Source organism: Rhipicephalus sanguineus, chromosome 2 (assembly GCF_013339695.2).
Source record: "Rhipicephalus sanguineus isolate Rsan-2018 chromosome 2, BIME_Rsan_1.4, whole genome shotgun sequence".
Classification (NCBI taxonomy): Eukaryota; Metazoa; Arthropoda; class Arachnida; order Ixodida; family Ixodidae; genus Rhipicephalus; species Rhipicephalus sanguineus.
Genome location: NC_051177.1, coordinates 68422153 through 68442910, shown reverse-complemented (window position 1 = coordinate 68442910; position 20758 = coordinate 68422153). Strand labels below are relative to the sequence as shown.

At 46.7% G+C, this 20758-nt stretch overlaps 1 protein-coding gene across 1 annotated transcript in view; it reads right to left on the bottom strand.

The window, feature by feature from the left end:
- LOC119383124 (ankyrin repeat and sterile alpha motif domain-containing protein 1B) overlaps positions 1–20612 on the bottom strand; it is a 108614-nt gene extending 88002 nt beyond the window's left edge. The window contains exon 1 of the mRNA XM_037651131.2: positions 20369–20612. Within this exon, the coding sequence (XP_037507059.1) occupies positions 20369–20472 (104 nt within the window). The 5' untranslated portion in view covers positions 20473–20612. The remainder of the gene's footprint in view (positions 1–20368) is intronic.
- Between the last annotated feature and the right edge of the window lie 146 nt (positions 20613–20758).

Below are 20758 nucleotides of genomic sequence, written 5' to 3'. Positions count from 1 at the left end.
TCTGTTATTCTATAAAACGAAGCGGTCGATGGTTCAGCGAGGCAAGTAGGTCAAGGATCCTGTCTGAAGACCAGTGCCTGTATTGCTGCCAATCACGCATATTTTGCAGACACGCAAGAAAATTCTTCTTCAGATGATTTTTACTGTCCTCAATATTGTAGTTATTATATGTAGTTCTTTCCTTGTTTCTGTGATCCGACGATTTTAAATATCTATGCTAATGCATATTGTTTGCTGCAACTGCTGATGATGATTATGAAGACTAAAGAGGGCGTGGCGCCCGTGAAGGCAACGTGAGTGTTGGCTCTTTGACCATGCTCCTAGCAGCCTTTCAAGTATGCCAAATAAAGTTGATTGATTGATTGATTGATTGATTGATTGATTGATTGACTGATTGATTGATTGATTGATTGATTGATTGATTGATTGATTGATTGATTGATTGATTGACCACAACATCATAGTAATACTGAACAGAAGCTTTCTGTGTTATGAAACCTAGTTACAGCGCTAAAAAATACGAAGACATAGACACAAGGTACACAGTACAGGACATTCAACGACACAACACTAACAGCAAAAACAACATCGACACCAATCTTGTGCATTCCGTGTTCTTGTATTCGTTTTCTTTGGTGCTGTAAAATAAGTTTCAGAGCGCCAATAAACGAGAAACCAACAAGAAATTGAAGGCAATGCAGCATAAAGCGGCGATAAAAAAACCTGCATATCATTATACGTATGAACGCATGAGACGCAAACGCACCGTAATGCAACAGATGCCGGGAAAACATGGCGAAAAGGCAATACCGCAGATAGATCCATAAAGTATACAAGGCACTTACAAAGAGTGAGTGAAGATAGCGATAAGGCGTAACCCCATTCTTCCTTTAAGAGCGGTTGTTGCCCCTCGTGCGAACAACTCTGCACAAAACACACCGTCGAGTGGCTGCGTCTAGAGGAGCGGCAACCGAGATGATGAGGCCTCGTAGTAGCTATCGTATAGATGGCTTGCACGTGACGTCATGGACGCAGCTTCAGAAAGGAACTGGGACTCCACGATGGCGGCTTTGACGACAAACAGGTTGCGTCTAGCGAAAACGAGGCGGCAGGAACGTCTCTGTGCTTGAATAATGAAAGAACCTGCATGTGATGTTTCGATAACATGAATGTGACACCGGAAACGTGGCATCCACACATGCTGGTGCTCCAACACGGTGCTTTCAGTGACGTCAGTGCAAACCATCTATATACAGGACAACAATGCCGCTACGTCACGGCTCCTTGCATAGATGAAAATTTCGCCTCCATGCAAGTACACAAGTTATTTGGACAGCAGTCACTTATTCAGCTGTGAGTGGAGTGGAGTGGAGAGGAGCGAGTGGAGCGGAGTGGAATGGAGTGGAGTGTAGTAGAGTACAGACTGTGGTACGTGGAGTAGAACGGAGTGCAGTAGAGTAGGGCACAGTAGAGTGAGTGAGTGAGTGAGAGAGTGAGTGAGTGAGTGAGTGAGTGGAGGGAATGAGTAGAGTGAGTGAGTGAATGGAGAGAGTGAGCGGAGTGAGTGAGTGAGTGAGTGAGTGAGTGAGTGAGTGAGTGAGTGAGTGAGTGAGTGAGTGAGTGAGTGAGTGAGTGAGTGAGTGAGTGAGTGAGTGAGTGAGTGAGTGAGTGAGTGAGTGAGTGAGTGAGTGAGTGAGTGAGTGAGTGAGTGAGTGAGTGAGTGAGTGAGTGAGTGGAGTGAGTGAGTGAGTGGAGTGAGTGATGGAGAATTCCATTGGCGGATTCGGAGTGGCCGACTAACTCTACGCCGGAACACTGCACTCCGTGGAGAGCATCCGAAGGAAATCTGCCAATGGAACACCACGGCCGGGCTAGACCGTAAGCGCGCGTGCGGTCTAGCCCGGCCGTGGGAATACAAGCGCCCTCGCCAGAGCAAACGGTAGGGGGCGCTAGTGCACATCTGCTTCGCAAGCGTCCAGCATTCCTCGCGGTTCGCGCAGTTTTCGCCTTCACGGGCGCCAGCGGAGAGAACGGGCGCGGTCGGACAGCACATTTCATCGCACACGCGGTACGCCACGCTCTGCGCACGCGCGGGCAGCTTGCGACTTCCGGTCGAATCCGCCGCTTTTCGCGGAGTAGAGAGAGCTGCTCCGTGGAGTGAATCTGGCGCCGGAGCTGCTCCAGATCTGCCAATGAAGCATACAGGGAACACTTCCAATCCACTAATGGAACGGATTTGCTCCGAATGGAGCAGAAAAACTGCTACCAGAAGTGCTCCGAATCTGCCAATGGAATCCACAATGAGTGAGTGAGTGAGTGAGTGAGTGAGTGAGTGAGTGAGTGAGTGAGTGAGTGAGTGAGTGAGTGAGTGAGTGAGTGAGTGAGTGAGTGAGTGAGTGAGTGAGTGAGTGAGTGAGTGAGTGAGTGAGTGAGTGAGTGAGTGAGTGAGTGAGTGAGTGAGTGAGTGAGTGAGTGAGTGAGTGAGTGAGTGAGTGAGTGAGTGAGTGAGTGAGTGAGTGAGTGAGTGAGTGAGTGAGTGAGTGCGCGAGCCAGTGGGTCACCCCATAAGCACTATTATACGTAAGTTAAGCGAGACGCTGACTTGTGTGAAACTGAAAACACACACACTCATCAATGACTCATAAATCCGTGCCCATCACTCAAGTTGCCCGCCACGTCCATCTATACACGCGAAAAGAAAAAAAAAACTTCAGAATTACGTCTCCCGCGAGCACGTTCTGCGTGAGACGGCCTAATTCCGCGAACAAACTCGGCGATCACACCCCAAGAACCAAACGCATCAAAAAGAAAAAAAGACGAAGACATTACACAGGGCACCACTTCGTGCTCCAGACTCATTAGGGCGCAACATCATGGCGCACGAATTCCACCGAGCCTCGTCGCATCTTCCACGCATAGCGCACGCTCGTCGGTCAATGCTTTCTTTTCCCGGTGACAGCACGAGTCATCGCGCAGCGTGCGACGACACATGACAAACGACAGGAGGCCACACTCACCTCCCAGCAAAGAGGATGTGTACACGCCGAGAAAAAGAAGATAGAAGCTGCTACACACGCCGACCGAACCACCACTTCCCGCTCGCTCCTTTCTTTCTTTCTTTCGTTCTTTCTTTTCATTTATTTTAACGGTTTCCAGGAGACATCCATGCAGACACTGCCGGCCTAATTTGTCCTCCCCGAAAGAAAGATTTCCGCGCGTCGCGAACCAAGAACGGACGCAATACATACAGAGCGTGCGGCCATGCCTCGCCTGTACGTGTACGATTACAGAGGATTTGGCAATCTAAATTCGCACCACACAGCTTTCTCCTCTCAATATATTTCGTGCTGACATCCCAGCGTTGGCAATAACGCCGCTTCTATACTTCACACGCGGCATCCTTCCATGACTCTTCTAGCCTATATCTCTCTCTCTATATATTTTTTTTCTTTTCCTTGGATGCGTAAGTTGAGCTTGCCACATCCACGCCGCGGAACGACCGTCTCGGTTACGTCGCGCCCAGATGGCGCAACAACGCGGTCTGTGAGAAACGGTCTCTCGTGCGACTACTATTAATCAAAACCGAGTTGCGCCTTTGAACTTGGCCTTCCAACCAGCGATATTATATAGCGGCAATGAGATTCTTTTGTGTAACCTAGTAATAAACGAAACCGGCCGGCTTAAATGAAATCTTAAATGATTTCGCAATCAGTTATATTTCGATTTAAAAACAATGGAGGAGCACGCCACTCCCCTAAAAAAGTGAGGCTACAGCACGTGGCTACAGGCAGCGTGGTGTATCTTCGCGCAGGTATCACTCTCGGATTTTTATTTACTTCATTTATTTATTTATTTACTGATACTGTCAGCCCTTGACGGTCTATTACAAGGGTGGATTAAAATCACATTAAGCAGAAATGCGCATGAGTGAAACATAAGAAAAGGAACCAGCACTACTGAAACACATATAATTTCACAGCCAATATCGAAACACATATAACAGATATATCATAATTACAAGGCATGTAGTTAAACAGGAGTGTGCATTAATGAAACATAAGGAAAGGAAGCATCACTGCTGAAACATATACTTTTATAGTACATATCAAAACACACAGCATAAATATAATAACAGAATTACAAAGCAAGCAATATACATATCCAGTGATGCTGCCGAGGACTTCTGATTTAGAGCAATTTTTGGAGCAGCAAAATTTCCGTTTTGGAGCACTTTGGAGCAGCAAAATTTTCATCTTGGAGCACTTTGGAGCAGATAATTTTGCATCTGGGAGCACTCTGGAGCAGCGAATTTTACATCCCGGAGTGCACTACAGAAGCATATTGCAATAACATTCAAGCACCGGAATATTACTATGGGGCTCTTATGAAGGCTAGAAATATTTCGATTCATTGCAAATCTCATGGAAAAAATCATCTCAGGTGAACTCCATACTTCACTCGCTAATGAAAAAAATAAGGGCTCATGCAGTTGAGTGTTCTGAATTAACCTCTTCGGCGATTATTTTCGACACTAGCAAATAAACAGAATACCAGATAAATAAAATTGCGCTTTATCAAATAACACTCTGAATACATCTATGTGGTTATCAGCAGACATTGTAGACAAACGCCGTGATGTACAGCAGTGCCTCAATGCCAAAGAACCACACTGTCCCTCATGAATTCCCCCCCTAAAAAGACTCCTAGGCGAAAGCCAGGTTCTTTTTCTTCTCGATCGACGGGTCGATCCTCCCCCTCCTTCTCTGCAAGCTTTCTGCACCTCACCTGGTTTTGCGCTAGCTCCATGATCGGCGCACCGATTACGGAAGCAGCGTAAAGCGACGATGTCGTGATGGCGTCATCACGTGACATCACGATATATGACGCCATGATGACGTCACAAGTTTTGACGATCTATGACGTGATGATGACGCCATCACATGATTATTTTTTGCATCAATCGATTGACGCCGCCGACGGTCAATTTTCGGGTTTGCTAAAGCATCTGATGCTTTCGCATTAATATTGCGTATTGAACGTTAACAACCTGGCCTTACATACCAAACTGTCCTCCACCATGTCACCTCCTTGCCATGCACGAAACAGCTTCGCTTATCATCCAATTCACAGAGTGAAATGGCTCCTCAACATTTTAAAATGTTTATTGCGATAACAATTATATGGACGCTCTCCGCGGATTTTTGCCGTCGCCATTGCCGTAATTTTCTGTATAAATACCAAATTAATAACATCACCACGCGCATTATAGCCGCGGGTAAAAGCTCGCGAGCGCTGGCGACGAACGCGGCTGAAGCGGAGATTAAGCTAGCCGGCCGTCTGTCTCCGTCGCACGGACAGCGCATGAGATAACATCTTCCCGCGTGCGGGCCTGCCGTCGATTGCTCATCAAACAGAGAGGAAACGCCCCGCCCGTCTTTCGTAAGGAGCATGAAAGGACGCCATGGGAGCGGGGGGGGGGGAGGGGACCGCATCGTTCGAAGGGCGCAGTCGCTTGCGCGCGCGCCATCTCGAGGCATCAGGAGACGCCTCGTAAACTTGCTGTGCTCTCAACGCTTACTTCGTGTTTAGAGAACTCAGAGCAAGAAAACGCATCGGTTCCTGGAGCGGCCATATTCCCTTAAACCAGTGTTTTGTAGAGTTACGCGAGATCGAATCCAAAAGAGTTAGCTGCTAGTCTTACTTCGTTTCACAATACAATTTTTTGGTATCGCATTCATTGCTTCTCCCTTAAGCGAAACTGAGTTTTTTTATCCGTCAGCTGTTGACCCCCGAAAGCGAGGGGCGGACGTGTAACATGGGGTAGCCGCTTCACTGTGGGCCGTCAGCGACGGGCCCGCTACTGACAGCTGCGTATTTGCGGCTGCTCCGACCAGGATATATGCTTTTATTAATGAGATGACATTTTAAAAAAACAAGCAAAACATTCGAATTGGAACCCTAGCACGTGAGCTTGAAAAGGCAGAACCTTTTAGAGGGGAATTTACCGCAGTGATTAAACTCGGACGTGCTGGTATAAGCAATTACGAAAAAGCTCTTCCTAATGAAGATCCATGGATAAAGCATATCTGAGGAAAAGTGTGAACGCGTTTCCACCGTTCGCGTGCTCTTCCATAAACGCGAAGCAAGGAAAATTCGATATTGTTCCATATATATACTGCTAGCGATCTCAGATTTCATTCCGCGATGTCCGGAAACAGAAGTGACAGACATTTTAGCAGCACACATGTAGTTATCACTGAACATTGCTTTCCTTACGTGCCGTGCGACGCTTGAAACGAGCTATCAGCAGCGTTTCTAGAACAGACGACGTCCGCCGATGAATCGCTGTCGCACTTTCTCGCTATCGAGAGGCCTAGACGTCACGAGCCTCTGCGGAGAACGCGTTTTGCTGTCGAGCCGACTTGCAGAACAGAAGCTGCGTCGGTACCGTGCATGGCATCGTGGCTTATTCGGGACGCACGCGCGAGCGCTATTTATTCAGCGCAATAATTGTTGGTCCATGGTTGCGACTTTGGCAGCCCCAAGATCAAGCTGCACATGTTCTGACGCGCCGGCCGTGCGATTGCCGGTGATAGAAGCCCCCAAACCCGAGACTTTGGCGCAGTTTGGCGCAATTTTCGTCGATATTATCAGGATGGCGCAGTAAATACAATTTCGGCGCACTTTGGCGCAGTTGGCGCAAGAGTGGAATCACTGCATATCGCATCGCAATGTTAGTGCAATGTATCAGGACCGGTACAAAATGGATCTTATTTTGTTCCGATCTGAAAGAAGAAAAAAAAACCTGGAAATGGTGGCTTGGGTGTCGCAGGTTTCTCATCACTATAATCGTTTTGCGTTTGATTTGAGACGCACCTAGAGCGCGCTTAGGCTCCCGTATGACGGCACCGTATACATGCACGTGCGCTATTATAAAGACGGTCTGCTGACTATATATTCCCTAAACAGTAGCCCGCGAAACTGTTGATTGTACTTTCCGTTTACTATGTAACCACTGCCAAATAAAACTGTAAGTGCATATCGCAATCGCTGTAGTCTAACACAAAATTATGCGGAAAAGAATGCTAATAAACTGAACTGAACTGAACTTAAATAGCACACTGCGAACTGTACACGTGCGCGTTGCACGGAAAAAAGCATCATGCACAGCTCTCATCAACTCCACCACGCCATCACCCTCCTTGCTGTTCGCATGTTGTATCTATATACTGCTTCCCCGTAGCATTTCCCCTGCGTGAAGTAGTCACATCATTCAGTACGACCTGCCCGTGGACCTGTCCGTCTACAATGTATACATTGCTATATACCCTGGTGGATAGCAACCTAGTAGATGTTTTTCTTTAAGTCACACGAGGCATTATGCAAGCACTCGACACCGGTCACATCATATATGACACCACTTACTGGGATTTAATAAAACCTGATATTTACAAACTCAACACACTCCCTCGCAAAGCCTTAAATATAGCCATCAGAGAGCTTATGGACGACGACTCCTCCGTATGGGACAGCGCAACACCAGTAAAGAAGTGGCGGAAGCCCACAAGGTCAGCCAATTAGAGCACCTCAAGCTAGCCAAAACAGGCCGGGCTACTCTGGCCATGCCGTCCAAATGGCGGCGATGGCGGGCCGTCATGCAAGGTCGCCGGGGCTCAAGGCCTTCCGGACATCTGAGTCACCATCTTTCATTCTCCGTTTTACTTCTACAAAATTTTTCATCGTCATCCCTCTTGCCCTACATAACCTGGGATAGGAGGTGGATATTAAAACAGGTGGGGAAGAAAGACAAGAACCAGCAGGACCCAATCTCGGGGAACACGCTCCCTATTAACTTACTCCTTAGGAAGAAAAAAAAACACTAACCGAGGCCATACGCAAGAAACATATGGGAACAACACAGGCGATACAGAGACGACACGGCTAAATATCCAAGAACAGGAACCTGCGTCGTGAGCGTGGCAGAGGACACGCAACTGCTGGAATACAGAATCCATATTCCAAAATATGACGCAAAACTATCGGTAAATAGACTATCGATAGCTTCGATAGTTTTTCTTTTTCTTTCCAAACTATCGATAGTGTGAAGAAATTGTCAATAGTACGACTATCGATAGTGCAACCGACAGTACCATCGGTAGTATTACTACTCCTAATACTATCGCGAACACTGAGTTCGTTTAATTTAAGAGCAATTTTTCGGCGAAAGAAAAGTTAAATTATTTCTGCATTGAAAATGCCGGTATATGTCCATCGATAAATTCATATTCAAATATAACCGGCTGCACTTTACAGTTAACAAACTTATAGTTCTTGATATATTTATTTTGAAATCACAAAATGCAATATAAGTTGGAGACACGCAGTTCCACCGTATGTAATGGCTTCCTTGACACTTCGAATGAACAATTCAACTTAATTATCATGTGTCAGCCAAGCATTCTGTTGAAGGAACACATGCAGGTAAACGTTCTTGCCCTTCGGCCTGCTCTTCCTGCTCCGCCATATACCACGCACTCGGGGAACCAAGCTGACGCTGCAATGAGTTCGCGAGGTTGATTTTGTACTATCGTATTGTTGATAGCCCCATCGAGTTTTTTTTTTTTTTCGTCGATAGTTCGGTAGTGACTCGAACTATCGATAGTATCGATAGTACTATCAATAGTTCTGCATCACTAATGTAGGCTCATGTTTCCAATATACCGCAGAAGAGGCCCCGAATCGCACTCGCCGCGATCGCATGTCGGGAAGTGGAAGGCGGGATAATTGTCACTGACTCACAGACAGCTTGCAGAAATCGCCCGACATCAGCTCGGGCAACACACATTCTACAGAGTAGAGCCAACCACATCTCTATCAGACATCCAAGTAATCTGGACTCCGGAACACAAAGCAATGGTGGGAAATGAGACAGCCATGTCAAAGGACGCGAATATGAGATACCCATGAAACAGACTCCAACGAAGAGAACGCCCGCCACCAGACCTAAAACTAACAGAATAAGAAGTATACCACTATACAAGACATACAAAGCTACAGCTTCGTAAACGGCCCCTTTATATACCAGATCTCACTGTCCCAATTCTCCTATACTTATTGCCATTCTTTAATGCGTCCAACATCCTGCGCCACATGATGTGGATATGCAGTGGAGGACAACAGCATCAGCACCCACGATCCACGCCAAGAACAGCGGGTGATCCGGCTACTCTACCCGCTCTACTCGGATCAACTGCGCTTGCTCTCTAATACACATCTCTCTCTCTCTCTCTCTGTCTGTGCGTGTGTGTGTGTGTGTGTGTGTGTGTGTGTGTGTGTGTGTGTGTGTGTGTGTGTGTGTGTGTGTGTGTGTGTGTGTGTGTGTGTGTGTGTGTGTGTGCGCGCGCGTGTGTGCGTGTGTGCGTGTGCGTGTGCGTGTGTGTGTGTGTGTGTGTGTGTGTGTGTGTGTGTGTGTTTAGGAACATTGTATCGGTTCAAGCATGGCATGCTTCAGCAAAAAAAACGTTCCAAAAACTTCAGCAAAGGCTCCGTTCATGGCCATTACTGCATGTGTTGCACCTGCTGTAACGAATCCGGCTGTGCGTATAGAAAACGGAAGTGTGCAACGTGTAATTATAAAAAGGCAACGACATAAGCCAAACACGTATCCCCCCCCCCCCATTCTTTCTCCCTGAAAACACCACTACAAAGAAGAAACACCGATTGTACTTAGTCTTAAGCAGCATATAAAGCCTCTCATCGCCCCAGTTTCTGATGCAATCCGAATTACGAAATTGGCGCACACTCTACACATTGAAACGCCCCCTGCAAACAACAGCCGTTTGGATTGATACTTTTTTTTTAGATTGTAATAACTACTTGAGCGGCAGATCGCGCCTTCACTAAAAAATATGCCTATTAGGCTATCATAGTCGGCTGGCTCGTGCCGCTGTTCTGCATGAACAGTTCAAGAACACCGATTGCTTCTCAAATGACCGACGCAGGCTCAAATTATGACCGACGTAATGCCTATAAGCGTTATCGTACCTCACGTGGTTCCACGAGTGCACAGTGGAGGCACAATAGCAGGAAGCAGATTAGATACGTGTCAAAGCCGATTAGATTCGGTTTGCAATCCTTTTGTTCTCCCTATATACACACATTTATCCCACCACAGAAATGCACGTTTGCGTTGTTCTGCACCTTATCTCCAAAAGATAACGCCGGCACAGAGAGAAGCAATATGTCGTCCCCTATCTATCGCTTCATTTAAATATTTTCAGCGGCTGCTTTCAGCTTAAAGCCATGGCAGCCGATAGATCAGACAGTTAAATTGCGTGGTTTTACGTGCGCGATAGCCACGCAACGCCTTACGGTCACTAATAATAATAATATAATATCTGGGGTTTAACGTCCCAAAACCAAGATATGATTATGAGAGACGCCGTAGTGGAGGGCTCCGGAAATTTCGACCACCTGGGGATCTTTAACGTGCACCTAAATCTAAGTACACGGGCCTCAAACATTTTCGCCTCCATCGAAAATGCAGCCGCCGCGGCCGGGATTCGATCCCGCGACCTGCGGGTCAGCAGTCGAGCGCCATAACCACTAGACCACCGTGGCGGGGTCGGTCACTAATACACCGCGGTGGGAATTACGCAGATAGCAGGAAAGTGACGACATTAATAACTATCACAAAATGCAATAAATCCTGCCCGATTATTGCGTTTCCGGCCCTTGCGATGACGACGCGTACTGTGATATCGTCCTCTATGGATGACAATATCCTTACTTCACGCTTTCACGGGTTCAAATGATCACGGAAATATACTACTCCAAGAAAAGCAATAAAAAATACAAATTAGTGATAAGCAATACGAATAAGCGAATCATAAGGAAAAACTGGAGATCGCATGCGCCGCAGAAAAGTAAAATAAGATGAAATATCTGGAATTAAGTGGTACACCGTAACGTGTGTGGGTTTGCCACAGAATTGCGTGCAGCACGGCTATGCCAGTAGATTTTTTTTTCCTTGTACCGCTCTCGATTTTTGCAGTCTGATAAACATACTGCTTGTGAGCGCTGCTAGATACTGATTGACCTTTGTTTGTTTTTCTTTATTTCAGTCTATCTTTCTTTCTCTCTGCCTCTTGTTCTTTCTGTGAAAACAGGTCGCACGGACGCAGCTTACTCTAGACTGAGTTGTTTCATGCGCGAGTACAGGAGGCGAATGAATCAACCATCCTTCGTAAAGACAGCGCTGGATGGGATGTTCCACATACTGCGGCCTTGCCTTCCGCAACGAACGAGCTCGTTTACCCTGCGTGTCTACATATTTTTGCGAATAAAACCTTGACTGAACGAATATCAGCGGAAAAGCTCTTCTTCACGAGCAGGCCTGGGCAGAGATACTCAGAAAAGTATTCCGGAATACAGATATCGAAATACATGAATTGGAAGCCTAAAATACAGATACTGAAATACATTTGCCTTTAAGTAACGGGATATTTCGGCGATACTTTTGCAATAGGACGAAAAAAGTATTGCGGAATACAGTTACAGCGATACAGATACTGGAATATTTTTTTTTTACTTCAAGGATGCTCATACTACGCAAAGACACCTATTAGTGCAGCATATTGTTGTAATTAAAGTTACAGCGCATCGAAACGTTCAGTTCGTTTATTTATTTATAACAGTACCCTCAGCGCCATCAAGACATTGCAGGGGAGGGGGGGCGGACAAATTACATAATTAGTAATAATGGCATAATTACAAGTATCAATTGCAATAAAAATACACTATTTCACAGCAACAGTAACAAGGGTTGGACACCGAAATCGACATACTTGGCGAGCAAACTAAGCTATGCTAGAAATAGCACACTTAAGCAAATCACTCGAATCACTAATCAACACCAGTGGATTGAGAAAAAGCACACATTTATTTTGAAGATCTGCTTTGCTGAGAAGGTTTCTGTGTAGGCTTCTCAAATGGGTTGTCTTCTAACAGCGTCGGTTAAGCCTCAGCACAAGACTCACGAAAGAAAGAAGGTCTGTCTACCGCTGAAGGCGAGCACAAATTAGTGTTATATAAATACCGCCTTCATAGCCGGATTGCCCTGCAGCGTGGCGATATCTCTTCTCGGGTCATCTAGATACCGAAACACTTCCGCCCTCACTTGGGTTGTTCTGACTGTTCAGAATCCGCAGTCGGTCCCCATCTTCGGAATCCTCAGTCGTCTGACCCTGTCGGCTTCAAAGAAGCTTTCACCACCACCGACGCTACCAGCACCCATTTGAGAAAGCCGCAACAGGCGAAGTCGGCTCCGGCGATGGGGGAGCCTGCTACCACAAAAGACCGTTTCACGCATGTAATCAATTAGGAACGCACCCTGACATTGGAGAGGTGGCTGAAAGCACGTCAAAGATAGCCATCTTCTAGTCACTTCCGCCGCGACTACGGGAACTACTTTTGGAAGTGCCGCTGCTTTGAAAACCGAACGCACGCGAAGCATTGCAAAGCCTGTTCCAAGGCGGTATCCGCGCGGGGGGTCGCGAAGTAACGGCTTGCTACCGGAAAAAAATTAGGCGTGCTGCACTGACCTTGAGAGGAAGCGACTTTCGTCGGCAGAGGCCGACAACACTGCCCCCGCGATCCTGCCGTCTGCGGCGTCGCGCGCTTTACCACATGGACCATTCTGTGCTTGAGGGGAAACCATCGCCGCCCTATCTGTCGGCGACCGGCGTTGCGCGTTTGCTTGTCTTGGCACAAAAAAGAAAAAAAAACGTCATTCCCCTATTGGAAACACGCCTCAACTCATTTCCGACACAAAAAAGCAATGTAACGAGATACCCGCGTCCTGCATAGTATCGCGATACAGGCGATACATCGTAAATGTATTTCACTACTGAGATACAAATACATTTTTCAAATGTATCTCGATACAGAAATACAGATACTCAAAAGTATCTCTGAAATACTATCGCGATACTCTTGTATCGCGATACTGCCCAGCCCTGTTCACGAGCTAGAGGAAGTTCTCCTGCGCAACAGAAATACGCGTTGCCTCTGTTTTAGCGTTTCTCGGGAGGCAACCTTCAATGCTTGCGCAGAGCTTCCTTATTCGCGTTCGCTGCAATCAGTTCGCTGCGCCCTCTTGTACCGCAGAGGCGAGGCGGTCACGCCATGGTCACGCTTACGCACGGCTTCATGGGCTGTGGGCTTCAGGTATACGAGCAGAGGCGAAGGTTTCCCCTTAGCCCTGAAGGCCGGAGTGTGTTTTTGTAGAAGAAAGGGGAGGGGAGGGGGGAGAGGCGGTTAAGCTGGACTAACTATGCATTGACACTGAGAGTGAGGTACACCAATTAAGTCTGTCATTGTTGTGATTTTAAAAAATGGAGGTTTGTTTGCGTAAGGTTCACTCCAGCGTTAAACTACATGTCCAGAACAAAATGCAGTCCAAATTAGGGCTGCTAAGGTGTGCGGCCCGGGGGAGGAAACGAGACTACACCCCCATCCCCCATTCCTATTGACGTTGCTGGGTATGCGAGCTATGTCTAAAGCACAGGTATTGACTATACAGCGCCCTCTATTTCCCGCGTGTTCAAGTCTTCAGTGTTACTCGTCGCCAACAAATGGCACTCTTTTTTTTCTTTCTATTCTTATTAAGTGGTATACCTATCCCAGTTAAGAAACACCCTCACATCGGAAACATAAATGATTTCACAGTAGATTCGAAATTATACATTGTGGAAAGCAAAAAAGAACATTCGGTTTTCCAAATCGGACATGATGAAATCGCTTTTCCGGGTAGAAGATTGACATTTTAGAGCAGTGACGTCAGTAACGAAAAAAAAAAAAAGGAAGGAAGGAAGAAAGGAAGAAAGAAAGAAAAGCAACGGGTGTATATGTGTGTGTGTGTGTGTGGCGGGATGGGGGGGGTGGTCTTAATTAATGTCACTGGAATCTTAGCCTTCTTACACCGTAGTCTGAACCCCGATTGAAAGGACTCGTACTCTACGTCTGAAGTGATGCGCCTTGGCATGTATTCATATTTCTTTCACCGCTTCTCTTTGCATCACTCTTCATAACAGCTACATCTATATAATCAACAGTTATTATTATTATTATTATTATTATTATTATTATTATTATTATTATTATTATTATTATTATTATTATTATTATTATTATTATTATTATTATTATTAGAGGTAAGACCGCATAGCTGGATTTCAATAAGAAATAGCGAGTGAATGACACTTTTTTTTTATTTGAAAGCGTCTCATTTGTTTATTGCACGTTTACGTCGTCGTTTGACGTGCTCACGAAGAAACGTTGTACAGGTAAAACACAAGTATGCATGAAAGTACTTTCGTGTGGGCTTTCTATAGCTGTGAAGCTCACGTTAGTGGCGACACCATGATGGATTTCCAGAACCAACTCATTGAAACGTCCAAGCTTAATCATGGCTCGTGCCCGGACAAAACTCTGTAGTAGTATACAGGGTGTCCCAGCTATCACGCAGCACTATTTAAAAAAGGAGGAACGGCGTTACGCGAAGCAAGCCTACTGAATATTGTTCCTAGTGCACTGGAGTAGACACTGCTATTTCTTTCGTTAATGAGGTTTAATTAATTGGTCATAACTATATTTGTAACTCGACAAGTACTCACCTAATTGTGAAAATGTCAATGAGGCGTATGTAGGCATGTTCAAAGGACATCTAACTGCGCAATTTTTAACAACGTACCAATTACGTGCTCATTTTTTCCAGCTGATAAAGAAAGCCCGCGAAATATGAAAAATAACACGTGACTACGCTTCCACCGGCAAAGGACACGAGCGCCCTCAAATAAGCTTACTGCAAACAACTGCTTTGCTTGTTGTCCGTTCCGCATTTTGGCAGCGTTCCGCATTTTGGCAAGGGTACAGGTCGGGCGCCAACGATATGCGCGCAATTTCGCTGGGATTCATTCCGTTCGGTAGTACGCCACACTCATCCATATCTCCCGACCGACTGTTCTCATTGATAACGCGGCAAGTGTTCTGATTACGGCCTGACTCTGTAAAACCAAGCGGTGCGTTTCTTAGGCCGGGAAGTGGCCGATAGGGCGATGCGTTTTTTTTTTCTTTCTGCATTTTTTCCTTGATTCTGTCTACCTCATAGGGAGCCTGTTTCAGGGCGCTGGTTCCCGACGCGCGCAACAGTCTAGTCACGTGTCACTTTTCATATTTCGCGGGCTTTCTTGATCAAGCGGAAAAAATGAGCGCGCAATTAGCGCGTTGTTGAAAGTAGCGCAGTTAGATGGCATTTGAAAATGCCTACATACGCCTCATTAACATTTTGACAATTAGGTGAGTACTTGTCGAGTTACAAATATAATTTGACTAATTAATGAAACCTCATTAACGAAAAGTATAGTAGTGGCTACTCCAGTGCACTAGGAACAATAGGTTTGCTTCGCGTAACGCCGTTCCTCTTTTTTTAAATCGTGCTGCGTGATAGCTGGGACACCCTGTATATAGCTGTTGTTATAAACGATCTACAGAGTACCTGAAAACAGAACAGGTAGACAAGTTAGCCTTTTTTCCGCCAGGAAAGAGCACAAGAGTATGCAAGACTTAAAATTTAGCGTAGTAATTGTACAAGCATGACAAGCTCACACGCGAAAGAGTTAGTTTTGAAAATTAAAGAATTCAGTGGTGGTGTTTAACGTGTCCAAACGACGATATGGTTATGAGGCACGCCGTGCAGTGTGGCACACTGGATTAATTTCGGCCACCTGGGGTTCTTTAACGTGCACATAAATATAAGCAAGCGGTGCTTTTGCCTTTCGACCACCATCGAAATGCGGCCGCCGGGACAGGGAATGTTACCCGGGACCTCGAGCTTAGCGGCGCTACGCCTTAGTCGCTAGGCTACTATGCCGGGTTGAAGACTGATTTGAGATCTGCCGGTGCCGAGAGCGCAGGACCACACACACATTTGCACGCTGTGGCATTGCACGACGGCGGCGGAATGCATATGGGCTCGTGTACTCCTTAAAGTGACACTAAAGTGATACAATGAATTATTCAATTGTACTCTGAAAACTATGATGACGTTAATTTCACCATCACAGGTTTATTAATAGAGGAGAAAATCAAGGTCACAGTTTCATTTTTAAATTTCACACTGAAAGCTCAGTGCGGTTTTTTTTCTGTAATATATTTTGGCGACATTGGATCAGCAAAATTTCTTGAAAGTTGGTGTGTTAAGTCGATGGCGCCATCAGAGGACAAATGTACTCCATTTTTATTGATTAGGAACTACGTAGAACCTAATAGATGCCGCCAAAATGCATGACGTCACGACGTCTTGAGCGGGAATTTCAAGGTGGCGTCGACACCCGCATTTTCTTTTTGCGCGTTTTCTCGCTTACCAGGCGTCTTCTCGCGGCAAGCGTGGTGATTTTGGTATTGTGAAAGAGTAACTTACTAGTACGAGAACAATCGTTCCCCTCCAAATCGTATCCTCTTTAAAGAACCCCGGGAAGCTAACCATTACTTCGGAACCCTCCATTACGCCTCTTACGACACGTTAAACACCATGACGACTCAGTCAACATTTCACTCAAACTGAAGCCACACACAGGTGCAGAGGGCGAGTTGCCCAGTTGGCTGCTATTTTTCGAACTACCGCAGTTTTGACAACCAGTTTTAAGTCGTCAGCATACCGCGGAGAGGCATTTGCGAAATCCGCGCAGTTGGCATCGACGTTCGCTCAAGCGCACACCGCCTCATCGCGCGCTCAACGAGGCGTTGCTTGCTGTCAAGTGTGGTCGCAGAAAGAAAAAAAAAAGAAGAAAGAAGGAGCAAAATGTGTATGTACATGTACAGAGTCGTCCACATTTAAGCTGAACACCTCACTAGTATTCAAGACCTCATTGAAGCTGTTGTTTAATACATAATTCGGAAAACCATTACTGTGTTTGTCGACACCATGATTAGACGTTCTATAACGGGCAATGCACTCGTGAAGTATAAGAAACGTACTAGTTTTACCGGTTTGAATACTAATGAGGTGTTCAGCTTAGATGTGGTCGACCCTGTACGTCTCGGCTGGGGCGAAACACACCGCAGTGTACGGAGGAAAAACTTCTACAGCTTAGTTGTATATAGCTGGCGAAACCGAAATTCGTCCGCCCTATGCAAGCACAAACTCCTAGCGCGTATGAGCCACAGAAATTGGGCAAGCCCGCACTACTCACCACTGGCCCGCTAAGGATGAAGAAGGGAGCACACGGGATGCTAACACCAATCAAGATTACTGGACAAACGGAATCAATAATTGCGAAGGACCTTAACGAACCGAAGGGATTAACCCAGTGGTAAACACAGGGGCCGCAAGCTTCAGCTTCGGTCGTTAACCATCTGTATGAGAGCTTGGGCGGTGATCTCTTACTCGAAATGTTTCTTTCGTTAGTCTGTTTCTGAAATAAAACTTATTGCTTAAATTTATCGATAAGCTTAATTTTGTACAAGGTCCTTTGCTGAAAGCTGGCTTTGCCACATAAGCGAGCCTGTGTGTTTGTTTTTGTTTGTTTTTTTCTATTGCTCGGACTCGGGAACTCTTCGTGTGCTGCCCAGTGGTTGCAATATACGGGTAAACGCGGCAGGTCAGCACATCACAGCTTACAGTTCACAAATCAAAGTTGGGAGTGGGGGAGGGGGATACGCTAAAATCTGTCGTAAAAACGAGCGTTCTTGTTTTGTCAAAAAAAAAAAAAGATCGGTTGATTCTAGCGATGGCAAGCGAAAATTTCGTACTGGTTTCACAGGATCGTTAACGTGCCTCCCTTTACAACCATTAAAAAAAAAGAAAGAAAAGGAAGATAACAGATAAGCAGATCTGCCATCTGTATAACAAATGGACCGGGCAACAAGCCAGATCAACCGGTACGTTTCCTTCTCACGAATTTTATTATCATTTATTTTAGTTTTTTTCGCCGTGTAAAGAGATACACACACCCTTCGTTCGCCAACGTGAAATAAACAGGTCTCTACAACGCACGTCATTATGTTTATTTGAGGAAGAAGGCCGCCCCCAGCATCGGAGTAGCACAAATACACATGCCGTCATTAGAACGTGACTCCCACGTCCGAGCGCAAAACGCATTCGTCAGCATACCGCGGAAGGAACAAACAACTCAACTGTACAAGGCCCCACGCGCCAGCCCCACACGACTACATGCACGGCTGATGAAGAATGAGACGTGACATCCCTCTTTTCGTTTTCTGCAGAAAGAGGCAAGAAAAAGCTCACATTTCACGTGTACGCGCGAAGCAAATTCCACCACGCGTGTAAACCTAATACTCGTCCACCAAAGAAGGCAAGCAGGCAGCCTAGCTGCGAATGTCGGCGCACAGTTTTTTAAACAGGATGTGTTGGGCCGCTTCGACAGTGGCTCCACAAACAAGACAATACAGCAGGAAAGAAGGTAGAAAAACGCGCGATCTCCACGGCAAACGCGTGAGTCAACTAACGAGAACCTGTGATTACTACGCGTCGTCAAATTGAATGGCGAACCGCATACGTCGGTCACAATAGATTTTGCAATCATACTGTTCCGCTTCCAAACCCTCCTTTTTATCCTTCGAATTACAGCAGTGCCTTCCTATGACATAATAATCACTGAACTAGGAGTTAGAGTCAGGGGGAGGTGGGCGGGGGCGCTGGGGGCGTGGCGACACTGCCTTACTTAGTGATCTGCAATGCATACATACATACATACATACATACATACATACACATAGGCGTGCGCAGGGGGGGGGGGGGGGGGTCAAGGGGGCGAGAAGGGGGGGCGCAAAGTCAGCCCTATGCATTGTAGGGGGGGGGGGGGGGGGGCGAGAAGAGGGGCGCAAGGGCAGCCGCATACATTGACATAATAGGGAGGGGGGCGCTCCGACGAACCTTCGCCCCCCCTGAAGGGGAACCCTGCGCACGCTTATGTACATACATACACACATACATACATACATACATACATACATACATACATACATACATACATACATACATACATAATTCAGGGTCTTAGGAGTCAGAAATTTATTTCGAGGACGAAGGGAGGGGGGGTCTGACCCCCCCCCCCTTATCACGCGTGTGTCTGATATGTGTGCGTGTATATATGTATATATACAATACATAATGTAAAGATTTTGGTGGGTACGGGCTGAAGCCCCCCTTTCCCCCTCCCAAACTAATACGTCAATGTTTGAACAGTGAATACATATACATACGCACGAGCAGCCCAGGTGGCCAGCTCGTATGTATGACTTAAAGTCATACATACGACAGCGCGCACTCACCAGCACAAAGTTCATGAGAAATGCCGCTTCGCATTGATTTTTAATTGCTTCAAAAAAAATTTATTCGGTAGTCTATCGACACGCTTCCAATTCCCCCAGAGACTGGAAGGTCGGGAAGGTGGTTATTTCCACGAGACCTCGGCCACAGCAAACGGGAACATTTCCTCCAGTTTACGCAAGAATCTCGCCAAAAAGCAAAGCGTCGTGCTGCTGACAGGGAAGTTGCGAGGAATAAGGTCTGTCATAAAACGAAACTCCTCGCGTACAGAGGCATTTCTTTTTTTCCATCGCAAGCACAATATTATACCACGGCGTGCGCGTGCGCGAAACCGGGAACCCCCCGCTGACATCAATAAAGGCTCGCGTGCTATATGACACGGCGCAGCGCGAAACCAACGGACGTCACCGCGTTGTGGTCCTTAGCCCCGCCAAGACAAACTCCTCTAAACAGGGGGGAGAAACGAACCGAAAGCGAACACGCTGGGTTCCTGCATGAACCGAGGCCGAGGCATTGACCTTCCCTTGGCTCGCTTCAGGCATCGATCCAATGGAAAACTGCGCCCAATTGCAACGGGATGCGATGCCGCGGGTAGCGGCGGCGGTACAGCTTCCGTGCTGCACGGCAGTGTTCTCGTCGCCGACCGTTTTTTGAAGGCGATTCTGCCACGATTCGAGGATGGCCTTTTTGAGCTCGGATACTGCCGAGATCGGCTTTTATTGCGTGCGCGAAACAGCGGTGCGGCACGGTCCAGTGATCAGTGGGAAGGCCGCCCTCCTGCCCACATCGCAATGAGTAGGAAGGGAGGCAGCACGCGACTTTTTTTCGCGGCCACAGGTGCCTATCAAAAACGGGCGAGCTGGAGGTATTCGCGCGCGCGGAGGGACGTACCCGTAAAACAAATTCACGCAGAGTTCCATACAGTTCCATACAAAATAAAGGAGCGGGGTTTCGTGAAAGCGAGATCTCTTATACTTTTTTTTTTCTCCTCCTCCACATCGCGACGGTTTCTCTCACCTCGCCAGTGGTCCCGTCTTTTTGGCCCGCTGACTGAGAATCCGCTCCACCACGGCCAGGTTCCCATTGCGAGAGGCTTCGAGAAGCTCCTGCTCTTTGCCCATGCTGCGGAGTATCCCCGAATTGCACCTATCACACACTCACATCGCGAAAACACAGCTGATTAAAGGCGACGCACGGCATCACCACGACTCGCACGGGAGGATACATCGGAGAGCGTAGCTGGCGGAGTCGGGGAAGATGGCTTCCGTTTGCACGGTGGTGGTTTGGTTTCGAACTTGTTAAACTTACTTATTTTGTAATAAAAATAAAATATTATGGTTAAATTTAATAAACAAACATTATTTATCAGGTGAATTTAAATATGTGTGGCAATTTTGTGTATACGCA